General features: G+C 37.1%; 2 protein-coding genes and 1 long non-coding RNA gene across 5 annotated transcripts; 2 read left to right on the forward strand and 1 right to left on the reverse strand.

Annotated features, from left to right (window-relative positions):
* Nucleotides 1-3,170: 3,170 nt before the first annotated feature.
* Nucleotides 3,171-3,746, forward strand: LOC311079604. Its single transcript, XR_014605427.1, has 3 exons — nucleotides 3,171-3,318; nucleotides 3,551-3,618; nucleotides 3,698-3,746. It is a non-coding gene; the product is annotated as an uncharacterized lncRNA (long non-coding RNA).
* A 1,932-nt stretch (nucleotides 3,747-5,678) lies between these two features.
* nitr3a (novel immune-type receptor 3a) lies at nucleotides 5,679-8,902 on the forward strand. The gene is made up of 5 exons (XM_084109171.1): nucleotides 5,679-6,074; nucleotides 6,153-6,506; nucleotides 6,671-6,787; nucleotides 6,913-6,947; nucleotides 8,607-8,902. The coding sequence occupies exons 1-5, from the start codon at nucleotides 5,717-5,719 to the stop codon at nucleotides 8,730-8,732; spliced, it is 990 nt and encodes a 329-aa protein (XP_083965297.1). The 5' UTR covers nucleotides 5,679-5,716; the 3' UTR covers nucleotides 8,733-8,902.
* A 3,857-nt stretch (nucleotides 8,903-12,759) lies between these two features.
* nitr7b (novel immune-type receptor 7b) lies at nucleotides 12,760-16,259 on the reverse strand. 3 transcript variants are annotated; one of them, XR_014605426.1, is made up of 7 exons: nucleotides 16,207-16,259; nucleotides 15,167-15,520; nucleotides 15,031-15,072; nucleotides 14,764-14,901; nucleotides 14,521-14,573; nucleotides 13,583-13,938; nucleotides 12,760-13,136 (listed from the first exon to the last, which is right to left on the reverse strand). XR_014605426.1 is itself a non-coding variant. In XM_084109178.1 (7 exons), exons 1-7 carry the CDS (start codon nucleotides 16,247-16,249, stop codon nucleotides 13,822-13,824), a joined length of 654 nt encoding a protein of 217 aa, XP_083965304.1. In that variant the 5' UTR covers nucleotides 16,250-16,259; the 3' UTR covers nucleotides 13,143-13,821. The 3 variants fall into 3 exon arrangements, 2 of the variants coding, with proteins under 2 accessions (XP_083965304.1, XP_083965303.1); XM_084109178.1 differs by lacking the exon at nucleotides 12,760-13,136 and having other exon boundaries at nucleotides 13,143-13,938; nucleotides 15,167-15,269; nucleotides 15,363-15,520; XM_084109177.1 differs by lacking the exon at nucleotides 12,760-13,136 and having other exon boundaries at nucleotides 13,143-13,938.
* Between the last annotated feature and the right edge of the window lie 2,069 nt (nucleotides 16,260-18,328).

Here is an 18,328-nt window from a genome sequence, read left to right on the forward strand (position 1 = left end):
GCACACTAGAGCCGCATGATTAATCGTTAAAAGATCTCGATCTTGATTCAGACATCCATCACATTCCTAAATGACAATGATTCGTGTCTGTTAAACCTTTTACAAAATCACACCGGAACATTAAAATCTATGTTGGCGCTGCCGCTGAACCACAGAAAGCAGATATCATGTATGAAACTACTTCACAAACAGTCTTTTCAACCATGCAGTATCATTATTTCTGTGTTACAAATATTCATATTATCACAGAAGTACTGGGATAAAAGTTTATAGTTCGGATCTAAACAATGAGATGTCTACGGAAGTGATCAAATAGAGCAAATCTCCTTTTAAAAGTAACTTGGTGCTTCAAAATATGATTGAATAGATTATATTGTTATGCCACCAGGTGGCGACAAGTGACTGGTAAAAAAATAATTTGTCATTGAATCATTCATCTATTCTAAGAGATTCGTTCAAAACTGCTTATTCATCCAGTAATAAAACAAGTGAAGTATGTGAGTGAGTCATTGAACCATTAATTGAAACGTTTTTTAAATAATTAATTCAGATTAAATAAAAAAATTTAAATAGACTGCAGAAATTTATATTTTGTCATAAAATCTAGTAGTAAACTACATGTTTTGTTTAGTTATCTGTTCAGAATCGTGATCTTTGTTTGAAACAAAAAAAATCATGATTCTCAATTTATCCAGAAACGTGCAGCTGTCTAGCAGAGCGCGCTAAATCTCAAACCTCCGGGGAATCACCCTCTTTAAAAAATGGAGAAAAGAGGAGAGTCCGCTGGCAAAAAGAGAACGAGACAGAGCTCGTAATAAAACAAGAATCAACATTGGCTTTGCTTTTCGGAGATGGCAAGAGCTAAGGGATTTGAAATGTTGTAAAAGTGACGCGGAGATGGAGTTTTTATTACTCAACAGGTGAGTAAGGTCTTTTATTGATAAATTAACAGATACATTTTCATATGTAGCTCTCTAACAGAGTTCATTGTAAAGCATTATTTTTAACGTTTTTTTTAAATATTTTTTTACAATGTATTGTTAACGGTCATTTCATTATTTTTTGTTAGTTGTTGTAGTGCTGTGCTGGAAATTATTTTCGTGCTCTACTACGTAAGATCGAGACTATGATTGAATCTGGAAATAAAGCAAATAACTGAGAAAAATATTAGATAGTCCTCAGACGCCATGTTCGTAATTTATAGCAAAACATCTAGCGTTAATTCAATCTCAAACAGATTCATTATAATAAGTTATTACTCCACCACCTGTGTGACATCATTAACCAACGTGGTTGAACTACCAATTTGCGACAATGCGGTTTTGGGAAACAGTCGTGACTAGTTAGTTGATTTCTTCAACGATGCATCGTACTATGGTAGTGAACCAGCAAGTTATGTAGTTGTACGGGAAACGCACCCCAGCTTGAGATTTTATGAGCAGTGGATAACCATATTCATCCTCACAGTCACGCAAAACCAAAACACAGCATAATGTGTGCCAGAGTCCCGCACGGGTCCGATTTTGTAAATCCGCACCCGCCCGTACCCGCAGTGCTTGAAACCGAATCCGACCCGTTTTCCGACAGCAGCACTAATTAAAATCCGCACCCGACCCGCTTAAAATAGAACTGACCACCCAACGCGCAACCGAAATAAAATCAGTTTAGACTATCACATTATAGACACACTTACAAAAATGTTTATTGCCAGATCATACAGAAGTTATTACACGACAATTAACACAAGGACAACTTCAGCCGAAGCTGTCAAAAGGCCGGTACATGAAGAACATGGCTAACGTTACCACAAAACTGAGTAGCCTTATAACATTTTACCAATTGAACAGACGCGGCTACAACACTATATGCCACGCAATTTCGTCTAGCCTACATCTGACAATTTTGGGTTCAAACACGCCCTGCACACCACACATACTTAACAGTGTTAAATTTGAAAAATACTGTTCGATAGAACTGCTTGGTTTGTTACCACAGTTATCTGCGTGCTTCCTCAGGGATGAAGTTCCACATTTGCGGCTATCCAACACGAAATGCATGCAGCAAAGCCTTTCACAATATTTTCTTCAGATAACTCCAAATTTCTCCCACACACTGGACTTGATTTTTGATGACGTATTGTCGACAACTTTACAATCTCCACTAGCTATTCTTTTCTTCAACTCCTCAGCATCCATCTCGACGACTGCAAGCAGATCGCACGCGCGCGGTTATGATGAATTTTTAAAACTGAAAGTAGCCTAGGTAACGTTATAGATCCTGGGAGGGCGTGGCGCATGGGCACAAATAAACTGATGTGGATTTTAAATTATTTTATTAAATTGAAATACAGGCATATTTTTGTAGATATGTTCCTAAAAATATGCATATATTTTTACGTTTGCATGTGATTGTTTTAAACCCGTGTTTAGACCCGTGTTTCCCCCGTGTCCGACACGACCCGCACCTGTATCCGACACAGTTGGATATTTTTCACCCATTTGAGCAAAATTTGCGGGTCACCCGAACCCGTGCAGGACTCTAATGGTTGCAGTTTTGTTCTTTAATCGCTAGAGGGCCAAAAGTTACATAGTGCACCTTTAATTAACTTTTTCATACATTCATTCTATATTCACTTTCATTCAATGTTTATATGTGTCAGAATCCTTATATTGTAAAGGAAATTATTTTTGTTGTTACTCAGATTGTTTATAGTCACCAGCTCTGCCTATGATTATCCACATTGTCACGATTCCCCCGTATCTTTGTTCATGAACACTTATTTTGATATTATTTAGTCTTGTATTGCCTGTTTTCAGTTCCTGTGGTTTAGTTCCTGTTTCCTTGGTTGTCATAGTTATTCATTGTTTAATTGATTAGTCTCACCTGTCTCTCATTGCCATGGTGTATTTAACGCTCAGTAATCGCCTGGTCACGGTCTTCTGTTAATGTTTTGTGTTGGTGTTTATCTGTATTGTTGCTAGTGGCTATTAAATGTGATGTCATCATTTTTCTGTGGAAGCCACACACATCTGTGAATGAAATTTGGTTCTTCCCCTTCCTTTAAAACAACCAGTCAAACATCAGAGTGTCAGTCTTTGATCTTTGAACACTGCTGTGCATAAAAGAGGAAGCAGTCTGAAATGAGACATACTACCAAATTGACACTTTCATCTACATATAGGGCACTTGAGTTCTCTTAAATTAATCTAGTTAAATTCATCTAATGTAATTGTGTTGAATATAGTGGATCTATTTTACTTCCGTGAGCCTCAATCATTATTAGAAGACTGTTATATCAGATTAACATCTTATAAATTTGTAAGTAATCCCTTTAAATTTTCACGAACTTTATCAAATTAACAATTGCAAAAACAATTTTTCCTTATTCTTACTATTCTATACTAACAAAATTACTAAAAGGTCATTTATCTACTTACAGCACTTATATTCAGATGTTAGTGGGGTCAGCATGTTACAATATTTAGTGATCTGATCTTTTAAACAGTTTCATGTTCGAACTTTTCTAGATCTGTGTTTATTTCTCTTTTAGAACAAGTCCAGGCGCTATAAAAATGAAGTTTTGGGTTTTACTTACCCTTGTTCTCCTCACATTTGCAAGTATGTTTAAAATTGTATTTTAATTGAGCATTTTGTTTCACATTTTTGTTTGTTACCATATTGCTTGTTTGTTTTATAGATGGGACAAGTGAAAGAGAGGATTTTATTCACCAAATCCCTTTGCTATTGTCATGATTCCTGTCCTGTGTTTCCCTTGTCTGGTGTGCATTTTTGTTATTTCCTGTTCTGTGCCATGTTTTGTAGTCCTTTGTAGTCTTTCTTGTTTATTAGTCTCCCCAGGTGTTTCAGATTAACCACGCCCCCTTGTTATCTTGTTTAGCTTGTTAGTCTCTGTATTTAAACCCTGTATCTTGTTTCAGTGTTTGTGGGTTCTTGTTTGTGTATGTTGGCTGTTTGGTTCCTGTGTCCCGAGTCTGAGTTTGTCTAGTTTTTGGTTTTTTAAATAAAGTTTGCTGCATGTGGATCCTGCTTCCTCCTATCATTCAGCCAGCAGTGTTACAGAAGAACCCACCACTTAATGGATCCAGCAGCAGCTTTGGGGAGTCTCCAGCCAAGATGGCGGCCACGTCTGATTCTGGTTCCCAGGATGGCCGCCACCACGTTGTCTGAGAATCTCCAGCCAAGAAGGCGGCCACGCCTGATTCTGGTTCCAAGGATGGCTGCCGCCACGCTTCCTGAGCCTCTGTCTGTTCCTGAGACCGCATCTGTTCCTGAGTCTGAGCCTGTTCCTGAACCTGAGCTTCTTCACGTCGCTTCTGCTGATCCAGAGACTGTTCACGTCACTTCTGCTGATCCAGAGACTGTTCATGTCGCTTCTGCTGATCCAGAGACTGTTCACGTCGCTTCTGCTGATTCAGAGACTGTTCACGTCGCTTCTGCTGATCCAGAGACTGTTCACGTCGCTTCTGCTGATCCAGAGACTGTTCACGTCACTTCTGCTGATCTAGAGACTGTTCACGTCACTTCTGCTGATCCAGAGACTGTTCATGTCACTTCTGCCGATCAAGAGCTTCACGCCAGCTCAGAGCCCTCTTCGCCGCTGGTCCTGCCCAGCTCAGTGCCCTCTTCGCCGCTGGTCCTGCCCAGCTCAGTGCCCTCTTCGCCGCTGGTCCTGCCCAGCTCAGTGCCGTCTTCGCCGCTGGTCCTGCCCAGCTCAGTGCCCTCTTCGCCGCTGGTCCTGCCCAGCTCAGTGCCCTCTTCGCCGCTGGTCCTGCCCAGCTCAGTGCCCTCTTCGCCGCTGGTCCTGCCCAGCTCAGTGCCCTCTTCGCCGCTGGTCCTGCCCAGCTCAAAGCCCTCTTCGCCGCTGGTCCTGCCCAGCTCAGAGCCCTCTTCGCCGCTGGTCCTGCCCAGTTCAGAGCCCTCTTCGCCGCTGGTCCTGCCCAGCTCAGTGCCCTCTTCGCCGCTGGTCCTGCCCAGCTCAAAGCCCTCTTCATCGCTGGTCCAGGACTCTTTACCGGGGAGCCTCCCCAAGAAAATTTTGGGGGGGGGCAATACACCTCCGGACCAGCCCGATCCGCCAGGACCGCCAGAGGGGTGGTCTCCTGTTCCGCCCTGGCCGCCCGAAGGGTCGTCTCCGCCGTGGCCGCCCGAAGGGTCGTCTCCGCCGTGGCCGCCCGAAGGGTCGTCTCCGCCGTGGCCGCCCGAAGGGTCGTCTCCGCCGTGGCCGCCCGAAGGGTCGTCTCCGCCGTGGCCGCCCGAAGGGTCGTCTCCGCCGTGGCCGTCTCCTCAGCCAGCTCCGCCCTGGCCGCCTGCACAGCCTGCTCCGCCCTGGGTCCGCCTCCGCTCCACCACCCTCCTGAACTATTTCCTGAGGAGCATCTGGAATCTGCTCCTTAAGTGGGGGGCTATGTCATGATTCCTGTCCTGTGTTTCCCTTGTCTGGTGTGCATTTTTGTTATTTCCTGTTCTGTGCCATGTTTTGTAGTCCTTTGTAGTCTTTCTTGTTTATTAGTCTCCCCAGGTGTTTCAGATTAACCACGCCCCCTTGTTATCTTGTTTAGCTTGTTAGTCTCTGTATTTAAACCCTGTATCTTGTTTCAGTGTTTGTGGGTTCTTGTTTGTGTATGTTGGCTGTTTGGTTCCTGTGTCCCGAGTCTGAGTTTGTCTAGTTTTTGGTTTTTTAAATAAAGTTTGCTGCATGTGGATCCTGCTTCCTCCTATCATTCAGCCAGCAGTGTTACAGCTATTTGCTGAACTTGGAAGCAGTGTGATTTTACCCTGCTCTCACTCTGATGACTTTATTAATTCTATTTCATGGTATAAACATTCTTTTGGCAAGAAACCACTTCTTATGGCATATTCAGAACATGAATCAGGAAGCGTTACATATCAAAATGACTTTAACAAGAAAAATGGATATTTTATCAGAATTGGAAGAGGCTCTTTTAATTTGAGCATCAGTCATGTGGAGGAATATGATTTTGCAAACTACTATTGTGCTGTGACTTTCTTGAACATTCTTAAATTTGGAGAAGGGACGATTCTGCTACCTAAAGGTGAGTTAATGACAATATTTGACTGCACATAAATGAGTATTGTTTTAATGTATTTACAGAATATTGCATTTCTTTCAGAAAGGGACAGAATAAGAAGCACCACTGTTCTCCAGAAGCCTGTGTTTGACAGACTTCATCCAGGAGATTCAGTGACTCTACAGTGTTCGGTCATCAGTGAGATCTGTGCAGGAGAATACAGCGTCTACTGGTTCAGACATTCATCAGGATATTCTCAACCAGGAATCATTTACACTCATAATAACAGGAGTGATCAGTGTATGAAGAGATCAGAGAACGGCTCTTCTACCCAGAGCTGTGTCTACAGTCTCCCTCAGACTGAACTCAGATCATCTGATGCTGGGATTTATTACTGTGCTGTGGACACATGTGGGAAGATACACTTGGGAAATGGAACTAAGTTGACTATTGAAGGTACAGCAATATTTGATTTCGATATATACATTAGTTATAGTTAGCCTACATAATGCAACATACTGTAGTACCACCTTCAGTCAGCCAATTGTTATTAATAATTATTCATATGTCTTTGTTTTTATGTTCTTACATGAACTCTTAAATCTATGTTATCATTTCAGCATCTTCAACTTTGACCTTTTGGAATCCAGTAGTTTTAACCCTGTTAACAATAAGCGTAATATCCATGATTGTGAACATAATTCTGGTGAGACTGATTCAAAAGAAGCTCAAAAAAGGTAAATATATTAAACTAATCTCATTGCAAAATTAAATAATAAATAATAAATATTAATCTCTAAATTGCTATTTTTTAAATTCTGATCAGTGTAATTAACAATGTATATTTCAATATTATCCAAAGAAGCTTTGAAACAACCCAGAAATCAAAGGAATCAGGTATCTATTTTTATTTGCCCTGTGATTTATAGGGAATGAAAAGAAGAAATGTTTTATAACACATTGCATGACTTCCGAAAAAAATAAATAAAAAAAATAATAAAAAAAATAATTATATATATATATATATATATATATATATATATATATATATATATATATATATATATATATATATATATATATATATATTTAGGGCTGTCAAAGTTAGCGCGTTAATAACGCGTTAACGCAAAATCATATTAACGGCACTAATTTTTTTAACGGGCGATTAACGCAGCGCATATTTTCTGTTTGACCCGTGGCCCAACCCCTAGTTGGAGAAATGGAGATACACCGTGTTGGCAACTTAGCGACATTGCAGACCCCTTTAGCGATTTTTTTTCCTTCAACAAAGCGCCCAAACCTTATTTAGTTTCTGAGAATCTACCGGTACCGCCGGTACTGCTCTCTCAGCACGCACGCGCGCGCGCGCCTCTCTCTCTCTCTCTCTCTCTCTCTCTGCGTCTCGCGCGGAGGAGCAGCGCTTTAATTCAGTTAAACAGATATTATGTTGCTTCTCTAATTTTACAAATATACACGGATATTGTCTTTAGCTTATGTGTATTTGATTTCACCAGACGACGGCTCGATTATCAGAATTTTTGTGCAGATTAAGTCTTGGAAGGGAGAGCTGGTTATGTTTATTGGGTCGCGTTTCAGTCACAATTTCAAATTCATTCCGTTGTTTGACAACAGAAACAGTAAAATATACCAATGAAAACTGTTTTATTGAGAATTTAGCTTCATCAAAATGGGCACAGAGAGAGACAAACTACAATGTAATAATAAATGCTAAATGTACATTTAGCATTTTCAGAAGAGCTGCCCTGTCATGCAAAAATCTAAACATTTTTGTGTTAGTAAATTGCTCAGTGCAAAGAAAGAGAAGTAATGGGAACATGGCATTTCTTTGTTCTTTCTACATGTGTCTAATAGACATGAACAAGTTCTTTGAAAAAACATCTATGACCTCTGAAACATGTCTCGTCTTCATGCTCTATATTGACTATGGTTTCAATAATAAACATATATTTGCATAAAGCATCTATATTTATCCATGCCCACGTTGATTAGAGTATTACAAACTTGAAAAGTATTAATTTAAGGTATATTTAGAACAAATAAAAAAATGTGCGATTAAATGCGATTAATCACGAGTTAACTCACCACAATCATGCAATTAATCGATTAAAAATTTTAATCGATTGACAGTCTAATATATATATATATATATATATATATATATATAGCCTATATATATATAATTTTTTTTTTGTGGATCAAGCTCTAGCAACTAGATTAAAGCTGTTTTTTTTTTCCAAAGTTTTGTTTTTAAGTTTTGCATGTATTTGATTAAAAAAAAAAACAAAAACAAAAAAAAAAAAAACAGTAGTACTGTAATATTTTTAAATATTGTTACAATTTAAAATACCTTTTTTTAATAATAATTTTTAATGTAATTTATTCCAGTGTTGGCTGAATTTTCAGCAGCCATTACCCCAGTCTTCAGAGGCACATGATCACACTATATTTGAAATAGATTTTTTTTTGTAACAATCTTAGTCTTTACTGTTTTCTGTGATGTAGACTGATCATGTTTTTATTTTTCCTGTGCAGGTTGAGGAAACAGATGCCTTAAATTATGCAGCTCTGAGTTTTTCCAAAAAGCCTTCCACCTCAAAAAGATCTGCAGTGAAAACCAGCCAAAATGACACCGTTTATTCACATATCACAAACCACTAGTTAAGATAATTACAAATGCTTGGCTAAGAAGTTATTACATTGTCACATAGTTTTTATTGCTATAGTTTTACCAGTTTGGACATAATCTGACTGATTAAACATATATATAATTTTGATTTCTGTTCACTGTAAACATATTTTACCTGTAAATATCAACAGGAATAACCAATAAAAATACTGTCTAGAACTTTTTTCTCTCCCTCTCTCCACCATTCCCCTTCATGTCTCTGGTTGCTGATACACCCTAACATTTTCTGTCCATCATTTGGGGAGAAACGGTTGCGTCATTAGATTCTCTACATTATTCATGAGTGGGAACGGCCTTCGGTTGATTTCCCAATTGAATTCCTGCACTAGCTGATACACAAGAACGCTAAACTGCGAAGAATTCAAAAACGTGATTCTTGCGCATGACACCGGGACCTTCGTTATCGCTTGTTGTGATCAGTGTTGCCAGATTGGGCGGGTTCCCGCCCAATTGGGCGGTTTTGAATTTGATTGTGCGGGTAAAAAAGGGTTTGGGCGGGTGGACAAAATTTGGGCTGGTTTGGGGTCAGTTCGGCGGTTTTCAAACATCTACATTTTAAAGTCTAATTGGTTAAAAAACTAAACTAAAGTGTGCATGTAGTCCATAAAATCAGTCATCATGACATTACTGTACACACACGCCCATGCAGAGTCAGCTGGCGTTGGTGTTGACATCACAGACGAGCACGCACTTTTAGCCAATCAGCGATCAGCAGGCAGATGCGAATGAGCGCGATAAGTTGTAGCTGTATATTCCGTATATTCAAGTGATCGCTAATGCCAAAGTGATAGCCTACCAAACAGTAAGTTGTATCTGCACAGTAAAGAGTGAGATAGTGAGCAACTCTAAAAACGTACATGTGGTGGGAGATATGGTGACTATAACTCTGAGAGGAGAGAGCACAGTTGAATGACTTGAAATGAAATCAAATATGGGACTACTCCTGTCCATGGTCATGTGCACACTAGCCTAACCTTACCAGACATCGGCAACTTTTACACCGTCCAGACTGCACTATACTCGACCCTGACAGCTGCTGAAAAAGGTTTGAATCGATGAATCCGTTTTTTCCTGCTAAATTCTGCGTTATGTTCTGCAATGTGTACGTCCGAGGGTTAAAGTCATCGGTTAATTTCTTGATTGCCGTTTTGACAGTGTCCATCTGGACATTTTAGTCATATTGGCTAATTCTCCTTAATTATTGCCCTATTTTGATCTGTTTTCCTGGATTTTTTATTTTATTTTTTATTTTATTTTATCATTGTTATTTTGTTTTAAGGAGATACAAATTGTGCTTATCAACCTTGAATCAAAGAGTATAGAAGTAACAAGAGGCGAAACTCCGTTGCAGTTTTGACAACAGCCACTAGGTGGCGCTTCGGTAGCGCGGCCGCCATTTTGGACTGAACCAACGGCTTTACCGTTAGCACAACTACTGTACAGCATTAACATTATGTCTGGAAATAATTGGAAACAAAGAAAACAGTGTTCTGCCATCAACTGCAACAACTACCAGTGTACAACCAATCAACTAGCATTTCATAGATTCCCCAAAGATCCAGAGAGGTAAAGTAGAAAAGGTTTTTATTAACTTTAAAGTGAGCTAACGTCAACGATAACAGGTGCTGTAACGTTAATGTAAGCTATCCCATAACCGCAGTAAGTTAAGTTTGCTAATGTTATGTATTTGGTCGAAATTGTCAAGACTCGAAATGGGCTTTTTAAATCGCATACTTTCAGAGATACATGAACACCTAACCTGGCAAATGACCGCTTTATTAATTCATTGTTATCACTAAATTAACCCTTTAACTTTTTTTCGCATAAACATGAAAATCACTATCCAAACTTAAATGGTTGTAATTCAAGAATGCTTTGGAATTTAGACCTATGGTTGGTCTTGTTTTAATTTGTCAGATTATTGTTGAAGTGAAATAAATTATGAAAGTGAAACAGAAAAAAGTTATATAAGTTTGAGTTTATTAAAATGTACAAATTTAAAATATAATTATTTATATTTTATATAAAATATATATATTACAAAATATATTTTACTCTAGAACTGCAAGAAAATGAAAGCAAAAAATCTGAACAAGTTGTGTTCCACATTTTAGGTTGATATGTTGATATCTCGCTCCCTCACCCTTTCTGCCGTGTGCTCTAACGTTACACGGTTTGGAGCTGCGCGCTCTTGCTCGCTCGCTCTAGATTCCGGGTGATTCCGGATCTTCCGGGAGACATGGGATGTCTGCTCTAGAGATATTAAAAACTAGAAACTACTTTTTAGTTCATTTAACCGCTTTTGAATTTGAACCGGTATCATTCAATTCTATGACAGCTGTGTTGCGTTCAGTCCAAGATGGCGGAGCTGCAGCTCTGCGCATGGGTGAGTTTGTTGCAATGGAACGTTCTATTAAGTTTCGCCTCTTGGTACTTATATACTCTTTGCTTGAATGACATGGTAATGAAATTATATCATATTATTTTGGCAGTAAAATTTTGGGCGGTTTTTTCTTGTAGTGGGCGGGTTTTGGTGAGCTTTTGGGCTGGAAATCACCGTCCCAATCTGGCAACACTGGTTGTGATTGTTAAACGTATTTCTTGACAAGTGCTTCAAACATTAACCAGCAGAGTCCAAACATCCAATCGAATCTTTTAAAAAAGCCCATATATTCATGCAAATAGCATTGGTAGGCTATACAGTATGAAGTATGAACACGATGACACAGTGGATTATTCGAATATAGAAGTCAATGATAAAACCCGGAAATGGGCAGAAAGGTAGGTGAATATGCCTTCATTCTCCCTGCTTAATAATTCTGTTAAACCGATGGGTCATTGGGTCTGAGTAGTGCTTATAAAAGTGATGAACATAAGAATGATATGGCTTTATGGAGTGGGCCTACTCAGGTTTTCTAATTGCATGGCGAACAGCCAATCGATATTGTGTATAATGATAGAAAATATGTTTGGTGTGGTGTTTCGATTGTGAATGAATCAGTGTTTTGAATGAATATTTGAATGAACCAGTGAACTTTGAAGCGCTGATTCATATTTACCATTCACGGAAGTCTCTCCTTATTGGATGAGCCAAATAACTTTTTGTGATTTCTTGCCAGAATGAATAACTAGAATTAAAGACAACTGCTTTCTTTCTTGGTAGCTAGTCTATTTGATGAAACAGAGAATCAAATTATTTATTTTTTATTTTTATTTTATTATTATTGTGGTGGTGGTGTTTTCCCTAGCTTAGTAACAAAGAAGTCATGTAACGCACTTTGATTCCTTGTAGCTTCATCCTGTCTGTAAAGCAATACTAACTATAGTGCGAATCTGAACGGATTTTTTTGGTGAATCGATTCAAAAGAATCGACTCATTGGGCTGAATCAATATTCCTGTCCATTACAGTATTTAAACTGGTTTTGGACTCTGTACTGTTTTGGTGAAATATGTGCAAGACAATGATTTAAAGGAATAATTTACACTCATAATAACAGGATTGAAAATGTGTGAAGAGATCAGAGAACGGCTCCAGAGCTGTATTTTGTAGACTGAAAACACATCATGAAGCTTTAAGGTTTTCTAAAAGACCAATGAGCTCAAATGAACTCAATTGAAAACCTGGCAAGAAGAGACTGTTTATTCACAGATCACACTTATTATTCACAGATTATCATTATTAGCATAAGCAGTTTTCATAGCAATGATTTTGATGAGTATTCTTTTTAATTAAAAGATTTATGTTGCTGACATATTGCTTTAAGAATATTCTTGTGATTTTTTACAAATATGTTTAAATGTATAATGAAAATTAAATAGTCTTTTGAGGATTAAAGGATTCACAAATTATATGAAAGTCTGCCTGAGTCTGTAATTCATTAGAGTACAGTATGGAATATATTTAAACTCACAAGATGACCTGATAAGTATACACCCATTCCTTTTTATTTATTTTTTTATTTTTATTTTTTTAAACAAAATTTAACTCACCATTCAGTTATTGAGAGTGATCACACTATATAGTTCTGCTCATAAGTTTACATACCCTTTGAGGATATGCAAGATCTTAATAATATTATCAAAATAAGAGAGCTCATAATTTTTTATTTTATTTTTATTACTGTCCTGAATGAGCATAACAGATGTTGACAAAATAAAAACAAGACAAAATAACTAATTTACACAAATGAACCAGTTTAAAAGTTTAGATACCCATAAATCGTAATATTGTGAGTTGTATGCTGATGATCAATGACTGTTTTTATGTTTTGTGATAGTTTTTCATCAGTCCCTTGTTTGTCATGAGCACTGTTCTTCAGAAAAGCTCTCCTGTTTTTATAGCATTTTTCAGCATATTTTAACCCATCTTTTGACACTGATGATAACTGAGGGATTCATACACAAATATTAAAAAGATGAAAACATTCACTGTAGCTCAAGATGGCAACATAATGCATTAATGTGTATATATATATATATATATATATATAATGTGTGTGTGTGTGTGAAGATAAAATACAATTTAGCCCAATCATCCAATTCATAAAGTTTACTCACACCGGCTCTTATTGCATATTCTGCAAGGGGTATGTAAACTTATTAGCAGAACTGTACATCCCAAGTTTGTTTCAAATTCACGTGTTCAGTTGATTGACTGTACATAATTGACATTATCAGGTCTCACAATGACATCAGATCAGATCCTGCTGTCATAAACAACAAACAGAGGATGCATCTGTAGCAGAAATATATACCACAAAATCTACATTTAGACTGTTTAATGTTGCAGAGGTGCCATAAATGCATTTAGCCTACACTGGCCCCAGAGTCATCACTGCTTTACGCCCCTCTTGTGACGGCTCTAAACTCAACTCAAATGTTTATTTAAAAAGCACTTACAAAACTGTAAATATGGACCAAAGCGCTAGACATAAAATAGCATAAAATCACAACATCGTTCACAACTACAGTCAACAGCACAACTAGCTACACAGTTAGTGTATTTAACATAAGCAGAGATTCAATTGCGTTTTGTGACAAACGGTCTGATAATCTGTGGATCAGCGTGTGGCAGCGTAAATAACGTTTGGTTCCACCTCCCTCATGTTTCTTACTGGTCTTCTGCTCTTCTTCTTGTCTAAACTTAGAGCTGCATAGTTCAAGTCTTCATCTTGCTCCTGGCAACACAAAAATAAAAAATACAAACATGCTATGAATGTACACGATCATATAGGCGAAACTGGGGAGGTTTGTAACACTTTTTTAACCATAAAAACATGGATATCATTTAAAGTTTTGTTACATGCATTAAACAAATTTACTAATTTAACAAATTTAAATTTATACCAACCCCCTTCAATCCACTCTCAACTCCATCCCATTTCATTTTAAGCACTTTAATTGCCTGTTTGAAATATGTGCTAACAGTTGAAACTAACATAAAGTGCGCATGTTAGTCACTTTCATATTGTGGCAAATGTCGGATTTTACACATATTGTCTTCAATCTTTTTGTGTATAGAAAAAGTAAATGTTAAAAAAGTGTTACAACCTCTTCATGTCTTCTCAGCCATTTTTTATATTTATAGGCCTAACATGGAATTTTTTGAGGTATATGTATGTATTTTGACTATATGTATACACAGGAACTTGCAGTCTACTTTCACCTATAGGGATTTCATAGATGTAACTCATTTTTTTACCTTGTGTTACAACCAGCCTCCCCTATAGTAGAAACAACAATAATTTGATTTGAAATACCCTTTTCTGCAACTGTTTGTTCATCTCTTCATTGTTACCATGGCGCTGAGTATCTAAGAAAAACAAGACAGTCCTCAATATTATTTACTTTCTCATGGTAGCACTTTTCATTCATGCTGATTTGGTAATATCATCATTGATACCAGCAGTACAGAAACTTATCAATTAATCTATTGGTAAAGGTTTTGCTAGTATATTTAGTTATTATTATTAGTTTAAGGTACTACTGTGATGCTTACGTGCCTTGTTTCTGCTTGTTTCTTTCCTTCGTCCTGATTAAGACTACAATTGCAAAAACAATGGGAAGCAAAACCAAGCCGCTCAAGATCAGTGTGAGTGTATAATAGACGTGGCAGGATCTTGAAGTTTCTTCCGCCGCCCCTGTTAAAACCATTCAAATAAATAAAAAAAAGAGAGAGGAGGAAAGTCAGAGATAACAAGATAGCTAGAAATAAAGAAAAGTTGAATGAGTGCCAAATTTAGTTTCTCTTTTAACTGTAAGACACATACCACAATCGGCATTTGCAATATCCTCTTTAAACTGATTAGTCTCTTTGATGATAAAAAAAATAAATACAAAAAAAATATTAGTAACTGAATAGCAATGATACTGAATATGATTCAGTTTAATAGACTCAGGTATTACCATTTACTACCACTAACTGTGTTTTGTTGTGAAACTTCATGTAATTCGTCAAAAAACTTCCACAGTAAAACATTCCAGAGTCAGAGACGTCCACATTGACAATCTTCAGGGAAGAAAATGTTTCATTCACTGACATCTCCATATGATCCTTCTTAAAGCCATTCAAATATATGGAGTCTGCTTGTGTTTTGCTCACATATTGAGTAACAATGCAAAGTGGAAGAGATCCATCAATCTGCTTGAACCAGGCGATGTAACTGAATTCTGTCAAGATTGGACACAGAAGAGAGACAGTAGATCCACTGTTCACCATTTTCACCGAAGTTAAAGATGTTCGTTTTACAAAGATGATACCTGAAAACAATCAATAATGTCATAAGAAGAAAAGTAGAAGACGTTGATTCAGATTCAAATGTAAGCTGCGTTTTGCATTTAAATTGCATCTAAAACATTGTGTTGTGTCATGCCTGAAATTACAAAGTCATTACAAATGTTACAAATTACTTTCAATGGTATCATGTGACTATATTCTGCGGAACTCAAAAGAAGATATTATGAAGACTGTTGGTGTCCCAAAAACATAGTTTGAGTTTTAAATTAATAAAAATACACAGAGACATTCCTCCAAATATCTTCTTTTGAGTTCCACAAAGAAGAAAGTCAGTCCTTCAGGTTTGAAACAACATGAGGGTGATTCAGTTATGACAGAAATTTCATTTTAGTTGGACGAACTCCTCCTTTAAAACTGCGAAGGAAATATATGAATGTAAATGGATAGTGACAAGATTGTTCTGAATCTAAAAATAAAGTAAACTCAACACCATGTGATGTTTCTCTATACTTCTTGGAAATAGCTTTGCCCTGTGCTTTCAAAATCAGTTATTTAATGAAAGATAAATGACAAAGCATATGTTTTTATGAGGTATTGTATATTACACAGTATATATAGTAGCTACACATTGATAATTATTATTAAATTCATGGTAAACATTATGTTTCATTTTCCCAAATTCTATAGCAAACATCATAAATGTATTTACCTATTAAAAAGAGCATCAGAGGATTTGTTGCAAACAAATTCATGTTTACGTTCCAGTCCAATCGACTCAACTGAGGAGAATTGAATTGAGCTTTATTTATTTGAAGGGGGAGTGGCTTTTACTCTGTACTTGCTCCAGTCTGTATTAAAGCAGACTTTAATTTGCACTGTATATTACAACTTTGAAAGAGGGCTTGAGGGTTGTCTAAAACTTATGTTGCAATGTTATGAAATAATAAAAATGATAATAAACTCGCTTCGCAGAGATCTTGAATTCTTTAGTTTTCTAGTCTACATTCTCAAAACAATTCAAATAAAGCTCAGCCATTAGGTGGAGACATTTCTGTCATAGTATTGATTATAGTGAACGTGTGAAATGTCGGGGTCGTCTGAGCTGGCCAGCCTGTAGGCCTATAAAAACGTAAATTGGCAAAAAAATGACGTTTTTTCATGTTTTATAATGTTTTTTCACCATACATTGAGAAATTCATAATGAGGAATGCAATACATGTAAGTAAAATATATATGTGGGCTACTAGCTAAATAACACATTTTTGCACAATAAATAAAGTCTGTGAAAACATCATGTTTTTAGAGCATTATGAAATTGAATGTAGCTAATCATCTTATTTTTTATTTAATTTTATTTTTCTTTATTTTTTTAAATATGTAAGCACAGTGATTGTAGACCAACCACACCACAGACCACATGGCCGTGTTTAAACATATGCAGCCTCTCATCAAATGAAGTGGCAGAGTTTGAAACAAAGAATCATTTCCTGTAGGGAGTGACAGGAAGTAGCAGTTCAGTGTAGAACGAGCCCTGGTGACGTGAACTTCAGCGGACCAACACTGTCTGAATGAGCTTTACTACAGTTTAACGGTGCCAGTAGTTGATGCATTTTACTATTTACCAATACATTAGCAATAACTGTTACATGTGGTTGGGTCTACAGTCTACACTATAGTTATGATTGGTTGTTTAACTTCAGTGTGTCATGCATGCTTACAGCACACTATGCTATTTTAATGAGCAGAAATACAAGGTGTTGTTTATTTAAGGTGTGTGTGTACGCGTGCGTGTGTATGTGTGTGTGTGTTGTGTGTATTATGAACCTTTTTTTTTTCTTCTTCTCTTGTCTGATGCTGGTAGAAGCAGTAGCATGACACTTTATACACTTGTGGTTTTGGACTATGAGCCCAGGCCACAAAATAAACTCGCTGTCACCTAGTAAGATCAAGAGTGGAAAGAAAGTGCTCACACCTCAGCGGCTGAAAGTTTCCATTGTAATAGCGACTGACTAAACTGCAACTCTGATGTTTGACCTCAGGTTTTAGACTGGCTGTGTTAAATAAAAGGCCTATTGTGTAGTTAAACAATTTCACACTATCACAAATGCTATTTATATTTAAACTGGCTTTCACATCAATCACAAAATCAGGACAAAATGAATTAATCTACTCTAATGCAAGATATCAGGATCCCATGCAAAGCTTTAACAGGTTTAACTGTTTCAACACACCTCTTCATAAGCTGAATTTCAGCACCACGGACAGAGACACATTATATTTATTACTTTTCACATTATATACTTGGATGTTATATGATTAGATACAACTTGCAGTTAATCTAGTTGTAAGATGATCTAAGGCCTAAACCAGGCGCTGGAAAGAGTTAAAGGTCTGTTTTTTATTATGCAACAAAGACAAGGCCAAGTAATCTGCTCACTGATTTTTTCTTTTTTTCTGCAAGCCTTGACTGTGTGACCCAACTAAAGTAGAACGAGTCTGAGAAGAAAGATAGATGACTTGGCTGGGAAGAAGAGTTGTCCAGTTTTTAGATGTCCTCAATGCCAGGTTTTCTCTTATAGTGTTGATGAGGACAGAATGAGTATGATTTTTTATTGTTTTCACCATAGCAGTTGTAAGCCCAGTTAAAATTGATGGCAGTATAAAAATATGCTACTTTAAAAATTGTATTAACTCTTTGTACATTCATATTTTTAGTTGCACAACTTTATCACCAAAGATGAGCCTCATGTGATTTAGTCATGTGTTTGACTGACTTTTTGACAACAGACGTCAGTACCACAAAGCAAGATAAACACTCAATAAACAAATGT

The sequence above is a fragment of the Abramis brama genome (assembly GCF_963993115.1).
Source record: "Abramis brama genome assembly, chromosome: 3".
NCBI lineage: Eukaryota > Metazoa > Chordata > Actinopteri > Cypriniformes > Leuciscidae > Abramis > Abramis brama.

Excerpts from the sequence above, each read along its gene's own strand:
- nitr7b (XM_084109177.1), bottom strand. The coding sequence starts at position 16,249 with ATGAATTTGTTTGCAACAAATCCTCTGATGCTCTTTTTAATAG. Across the intron at positions 14,902-15,030 it reads TATTGCAAATGCCGATTGTG|GGGCGGCGGAAGAAACTTCA; the intron begins GTATGTGTCTTA and ends TGGTTTTAACAG. Across the intron at positions 14,574-14,763 it reads AAGAAACAAGCAGAAACAAG|ATACTCAGCGCCATGGTAAC; the intron begins GCACGTAAGCAT and ends TGTTTTTCTTAG.
- nitr3a (XM_084109171.1), top strand. The coding sequence starts at position 5,717 with ATGTGGATCCTGCTTCCTCCTATCATTCAGCCAGCAGTGTTACAGCTA. Across the intron at positions 6,075-6,152 it reads GACGATTCTGCTACCTAAAG|AAAGGGACAGAATAAGAAGC; the intron begins GTGAGTTAATGA and ends CATTTCTTTCAG. Across the intron at positions 6,507-6,670 it reads AACTAAGTTGACTATTGAAG|CATCTTCAACTTTGACCTTT; the intron begins GTACAGCAATAT and ends TTATCATTTCAG.